A 7,362-nucleotide genomic window follows, 5' to 3' on the forward strand; every position below is an offset into this window, starting at 1 on the left:
AGGCAACTACAGTAATCAAACCCTTTTATACCGATTGGGACCTGCCAATGTTCAGGTTGCATCTGCATTTTCAGTTGGTCTAGCCGGGAAAGAAGTGAAAATTTTGTTGTTTGTGTACTCTGAACTCGTAAAACTACTCGCCTCTGTGGCCAATTTCTTTCCCCAGTACCTCAAAGGGTGAGACATGCTCCAAGCAACGGACCGCTGATTGGCTCATCTAACAAAAGGTAATCCTTCGATGAGCATTCACATCCCAAGCTGACGAATTAACGAACCGAAGTCTCCGCATTCACCTCATTCACAATTCTCCTGGTTTCCATCTTCCCCCTTGCTTGTGGTTTCAAACTTTGGGTTGGTTGAGAGAATTGAGACGCTGGCAATAAGCTGAAGCTAGGTTGGCAGTAAGCCTGACGTTCAGCTGGTAGTTAGGGGTATTAACGATTCAGATGACGCACGTTTTATTATATCCGGTTTGCTGTATGTTTTAAATATTTAAATTCAAACGCATGGGAAGAAAGGTCAATATCATATTTCAGCTTGTAAATTTCCTGCTACAGGTGTAATTAAATTTAGTTTAAGATATAATTTAGAGTTAAGAACTGGCAACCAGCCTTACCAAGGTCAATATCATATTTCAGCTTGTAAATTTCCTGCTACAGGTGTAATTAAATTTAGTTTAAGATGAACTGGCCATGTTACTGCTAATAGATGCCGAATGACAAATAATCAGGCTAATCATCTTCTCTTGTCTTAAATGAACTCATATCTGGACACCCAATTGCGGATCCATGAACAAGCCTCGAAGATGGGTATGACCGGTTGAATTGGTTGGTCGAAGCTTAGTTGCTTGCTCTTGCAGTGATGAGAGAATCATATCAATTACAAAGCAATTCTTATCTTTATTATTTCCAGAGGAATTTCAACTTGGGGTCTCATACTTTTGCTTATAACTATAAATAGAACCATCGTTTTTATTCCTTTGTAGTATAAAGTTTGTTCACAAACATCACAATCTTGGTTTTCCTTAAACTACTGTCTCTTCTTGTGCTTAAATGAGTACATGTATTCCATTGCGCTGAATTCAATTCTTTTGCTTTTCCACTCCATAATAGTCACAGATGGATGAGTTGAAAATTTGAGGTCTGCTATTGGGATTCGTAAAACATTCTCCCTGACAGGAATAATGAAGTAAATGCTGTACTGGATCAGAAAATTTCTTCACTAAAATTTAATTAACTAGTCATACGACGCTCGTACTCGTTAACGAGTCCACTCAGCTCGTTCATCGTTGCCATTTTGCCCTCTCTCTCTCTCTCTCTGTGGGCCGCTTCACCATTTATCGGCTGCATCCGAGTAAACATGGTATCTCTCCATCTCCCCCTCTCTGGTGTCCTCTGTTGAAGGTTTCCTGATTTGCCATCTCTTTGTTTTTTAGCGTTAGGAAATTCTTGTTACACTTTTCCTTTTCTCTGGACGATGCTTGTGTTATTAAATCCATGCAATGGTTCATGGTCAGGAAAGTCGGGGCAGACTGTTAAGGAGGAGGGTTCTGGCTAATGGATTTCATTTTTCTTGTTGTTTTCTAGAAAAATTAGTTTGTACAAGAGGAAATATTCTATCTTCTGTAGAATTGTTGGTGACTTGGGGCATTCGATTAAGTGTGCCGAGCATTTTTCTGGAGTCAGCATTAATTTCCTAGTCGCATGTTGAATGCAAGGGTTATTCGATAAGCTATTGACGAGCTGTATGTGAGGTTTATAAACTTTCCCGATTTTGGTATTGCACACGTTTCAGTATGCCGGTTCGCTTATGCCTCTATGGAGCAAATGCAGCCAAAATTGCGTCAATAGCATGACCGATTTCTCTTCTTCCACATTTATTGGTTGATTTTGCATCACTTAAAATGAGTTACAATTATTTTGTGGGATGGGCGTTTCTATTTTGGTTCGTCTTCGTATAGGCCAAGGAAGAGAAGAAAGAAGCATTTAGGAGATATCTGGAATCTAGTGGAGTTCTTGATGCTTTAACAAAAGGTATTTTCCTTTTCCTTTTGTGTTTATGGTTCTATGGATTCACGATAGCATGTGTAGCTGGTTTCCTAATGAGTCCTAGCTGTTGTAGTCCATTGACTGTTTGAACGTGAAACGTTTTGCAGTCCTTGTTGCTCTATATGAAGAGAATGAGAAGCCGGTCTCTGCAATCGAGTAAGTTACTATCTATTGTGTACTTTTCTCTGTTATTGAGACTCTTAACATGATTTTTGTTTCTTAGATAAGGTTTAGATATCGTGTCACTTTTCTTTATATATTCTTGCCTCCCAGGCAGTTTCATTAACATATGGTACCTATTTGGCTACTTCAACGTTATTGGCTTGCTTAACTTTAAATGACTGAGCATGTATTTTGTCTTTCTACTCTTAGCCTTGAAAGTTCCTCATTATTATCTAGGTAGACAGCTTGCCATGATTGAACCAGCCAGTATATCCATGTAGCTATTCATTTCGTTTCTTTTGCCTGGTCAAAGTTGTCAAAGCGGAGGACAGGACCCTTAGATAGTTAGATCAGCTGATTTAGTAAACAATGTGATGGGATCAAATTGATGAGCTTTTGATGAAATGAGCACAAAATAAAATGGTATTCAACTTCCTCCTCCTTGCAAAATGTAGTGTGCAACGGTTGACTGGAGGGATCCCTTTTTCTTCAAGTTAGCTTGTGTAAGTGGTTCCTGTTGGATTACCTGCCCAAGTTTGATCTAAACGTAAAATGTTTCTGACTACTCCAGCAGTGGCTCATAAATGAATTTTCAGTGATAGACACTGGCGCCACTTTCAACTTGAAGCTTCCATTCCTTGAGCATTTCCAATGTCTAAATCTGCCCATTGATACAAGAGTTTTCGGGAAAGGAAAGTCATTAACCTGTATCGATGGCAATTTTTAGGGTTAACAATGAAAGGAAAAATTCAACTTGATGAGATTGTGTGCAAGTATGGAAGGTAGGTTCTCGGGGTCCAAAGCAATTTTATGCCAATTAGGATAACTTGATTTCATCCTTCCACTGACAAACACAATCCTTTTCTTGCACACTTGTAAACAAGGTTGATCATTTTAATCAACATAGCTTTAGGTGTGTCCAAATTTTATATGCATGTTTGATTACTTAGAATCCAACTTTTATGGCCATTATTTCCTACATTGTTCTACTAAGATATAACTCCAATCAGTCGAACAATTGACACATGAACCTATGGTTAGAACTTAGAAGGCTAACTGGATGACTGATAATGCGGCCAACATGCTTTTCTATGTTATTACCAGGAATAGTCATCTCTTTTTGTCATGTATTGATTGGGCCCGTCAAGTCATCTCTTGTCTCTGGTAGGGCTGACTACTAATCTGTAATGTGTTTTTGCTATTGGTATTGAAATCCTCTTGCCATAACTTTGATATTTTCTCTGTTGATTTGTGTGGACCGTTTTCTTGATTTAATTGCAGATTCTGACTGAACAATATATATTTTTTATAAGATTCATAATCTAGGTCTGTTATTGTATTATCAAAAATAGGTTTATTGGTTTGGTATTGCTTCTGAAGCTTTGACACAATTGCTGAAAATCCTTCACAGGTTTATCAAGCATAGTTTAGGTGGTCCAACGTTGGCAGAATATGAAAAGCTACTAGCAGAAAAAGCTGATTTGCAATTGAAATATGATAACCTTCTGACAATGCATCAAGTCACTTGCAAGGAGGTATATTTCCAATAGATCCTATTTGTACTTATATAGTTATATACTTATATTTCTATGAGCATTAATAAGTCTGTGGAGTTCACTTTTTCATTGCTACTTACTATGCAAAAGGTAGCACAGTGATTCATTGCTGCTGCCAAATTAAATATTCACATCATTTTGATTAATACATAGATTGTCCACTCTGCTGAGAGAAGGTCTTTGTTTGCATTCTTTTGAAAACATTTATGTAACTCCCAAGTGTACATGTTTATACTCTTTGCTAGTAAAAGCACATATCTGCAAGTTTTAATTATCACCTCGACTAAAACAATGGCAAATCAATTTTTTACCCTACGGTGAGAAGGTTGTAGACCAACTGAGCCAAGCATATAAACGGAAGAATCTCTGTGCAACTAGAGATAAGAGAAATGAGACTTGGCCAATCAATATTCCTTTCTTCAGCAGAGAAACTTCCAGCTTTCTTGATTTTCCAAATGGTCATCGGAGATCCAAGCAAACCCACTTATGTAAATCCTACTTCAATCTAAAAACAGTGATAAATCATGCCTTCTTACCAGAAAACAATGTTCTATATGATTTAGAGTCTGACCAAATCGAATCGTTTTACTCTCCTCTCTCTGAATATCTGGTCTTAGTTGATACCGGAATCAGTAAAGTATTTTGTTATGTAGATAAGATCCCAAGTGAATTTAATACTTTCTGTCTTCTTGTAGCTTGGTTAGACTACGAATCCCCTGTTTGTGTCATCATACTTGTAGAATTTGTTTATTCAATTTTAAGATTCTCTAACAAGAAAGAGGATCTTGTTCACTGGCACTCTTTCGGGATTCTTTTTTGTTTTGTGTGTGTGTATGTGTTTGTTTTTGTGTCTACTGTCACATTTAAATTGTTTGCAACTATTTCCAGGGTTTAATTTATTGTGCTTCAAAACTTTCTCTTGTTGAGTGCCCTCTTGTTAAAATGATTATTACTCCTATTCTAAAGAAGCATGAAATAGACATTTGCACACATAGACATTGTACCTGCATTTTCGCAGACAGAGGTGTTCTTGCAGAAACAGATGATCCAAGATGCTGGTGTGTAGTCAGTAGTGGGTTATGATCCTGAGACTTATATTTATGGATAGATAAGAACATTTCTCTGACACAATCTTTCCATTTGTCCATGGCAAACCAGCATCAATATATTTGTAGTATTCCTTTGCATCAATTATGATTCTCATACTTGGTACTTCTCAAACCGTGATGATAGAATTACTTCCTGATTTGTGGTATTCATTTTGTTCTTTATCCTGTTTGTGCTTTTCTTAAAATATTACAGCTTGATGAACTTCAGAAGTCTCACAGCTTCATGAACTCTGACGGTCATTATCCACATGGCCACTAAGAGCATAAGAATCAACAATGAGGTCTGAAGGTGTGATGAGATCGGATAAGAAATTCAGAAATTACTGATTAGAATATCCATTGCGCTACAGTGATGATCCTTCCTATTCATTTTTCCCCCCTTTTTCTGTTATGTTTTTTTTTTTAATTGTGTAAATAAAGTTTCAGATGGTTGACATGTTATCTGGACCCTCCATGTTTCATGAGAGTATTTTGTAAAGATTTACTTCAGATGTAGTATTCTGTGGAATGATCTTAATCCTACCAACTCGTCAGGTGTGCAAAGCGAGCTCTTGTTGGCACGACTGAACCTCTGTTTGACATTGTTTATTGTAAGCGTCAAATCTTTGACTTTCTGCAAATAGATGGTAATCTTGCCTCTGAACAGCTCTTTCAAATTTGCATACGTATGTTGGTTTCATGCATGAGAGAGAGAGAGAGAGAGAGATGATTCCACGACCATGCTTGCAGTGGCTCCCCACTGTACTACGGAGGCAAGTTTGGACGGAACCCTTGTGCTGTCATTCTTGCAATGTCTCTCCATTGGACAACATAGGCAAGTTTAGAAAGAACTTTTGTGTTGTTTCATTCATCTAGATATCATACATGTGTACGTGTTTTATGGATGCATGAAAGAGAGCGAGAGAGATGATTCCATGACCATGCTTGCGATGTCTCCCCATACTACATAGGCAAGTTTGGCAGATCACTGGTGTCATCTTCATCGTCTAGAGCATCACAAGACTCCCAAAATTGTTATTTTCATCTTAGAACTCTTGTGCTGTCATTCTCGCATGGTTATTCCCTTGTACTATGTAGGCAAGTTTAGGCAGAACCCTTGTGTTGTGTTCATTCATCTAGAATATCATACATGTATTCGTGTTTTATGCACACGTGAGAGGGAGCGAGAGAGATGATTACACGACCATGCTTGCGATGTCTCTTCATTGTACTGCGTAGGCAAGTTTGGACATAAAACTTGTGTTATCTTCATCGTATAGAGCATCACCAGGCTCCCGAAATTTTGTTATTTTCAGCGTAGAACTTTTGTGTTGTCATTCTCACAATGTCTCCCTATTGTACTACAGCAAGTTTAGACTTTAGACAGAACCTTTGTGCTGTCTTCATCATATAGAGTACTACCATACATGTATTCATGTTTTATGCACCCATGAGAGGGCGCGACTGACCGAGGGAGATGATTTCTTGACCATGCTTGCGATGTCTCCCCATTGTAGTACATAGGCAAGTTTGGACAGCACACATGGGTCATCTTCATTTTCTAATGCATAACCAGACAACCAAAATTGTGTTAATTTTCAGCTTCTTTTTCTGATCCATCTTGGCAGATCTCATTGATGCTTGGCTTTCCGAACTTACCTTGCAAGTTCGTATAAAGCTTTCTCTGCAACAAGGTACTTGCTTTGCTTCCCCCAAGTGGGGAGCTATGCATCACGAGACAGCCATGTGAGGAACTTTTTGGATGCATTTTTCCTAACATAGCTGTGGTTGCAAACTGATCAAGTCTAACGTGGGCCAATTTCACTCAATATGTTTGACACTGTGACCGATCCATAGGGTTCTAACTCTCGTGTTCTATATCGTTTGTTAAGTATTAATCGAACAAATAACATTCCCTTATCTTTTTGGGTGGTTCTAATTTTAACGATCGGATATTGAATTTTACTCTATGCTTGTTTGATTGTGTCAAAGTTCAAATCGGATGTGAATACAAATTCTTATAAATTGAAAATTGAGTTCAAGAGGAGTTGAAATAATTGGGTGTGAGGATTCTAAGGACCTCGAGGATATGTCATCTCTTGGTTTATTGGGGAACATATTTGTTCTTAAAATATAATTTACGTGTAAGACTCTTGGCCTTTCAAGGCAATCAAAAGCCCACGAAGAGTAGCGGGGGAAGTCCCATCCCCTGGCTGAAGGCTGAAGCTCATTTCCTACTCCTTGCACTCCAAAGTAGAAGGCTAAGTTTTTAGCGTTTCAGAAGTATAAGGCTGAGTTTTAGCGCTTCAAAGTGTCGCTCTAGCTATGCTTCAACTTACGCATTAGTGACCTTTTTATAGCACAAAAAGTTGATGCTCAGAGGATTCAAAATGGACACTGGCCACTCAATGACGGAATTGAATGTGATAAATTGTACAGGGAAAAAAAAATCTACAATAGAATAATGAAATAGTAGTAGGCAAGTACAACATAGTTTCTAGCTGCATG

At 38.1% G+C, this 7,362-nt stretch overlaps 1 protein-coding gene across 1 annotated transcript; it reads left to right on the plus strand.

Moving 5' to 3' along the window:
- Positions 1 to 1,216: 1,216 nt before the first annotated feature.
- Positions 1,217 to 5,495, plus strand: LOC116247811 (uncharacterized). The gene is made up of 5 exons (XM_031620149.2): positions 1,217 to 1,362; positions 1,961 to 2,033; positions 2,156 to 2,204; positions 3,622 to 3,745; positions 5,069 to 5,495. Exons 1-5 carry the CDS (start codon positions 1,360 to 1,362, stop codon positions 5,132 to 5,134), a joined length of 315 nt encoding a protein of 104 aa, XP_031476009.1. The 5' UTR covers positions 1,217 to 1,359; the 3' UTR covers positions 5,135 to 5,495.
- Positions 5,496 to 7,362: the final 1,867 nt, after the last annotated feature.

This window comes from Nymphaea colorata, chromosome 1, assembly GCF_008831285.2.
Source record: "Nymphaea colorata isolate Beijing-Zhang1983 chromosome 1, ASM883128v2, whole genome shotgun sequence".
NCBI lineage: Eukaryota > Viridiplantae > Streptophyta > Magnoliopsida > Nymphaeales > Nymphaeaceae > Nymphaea > Nymphaea colorata.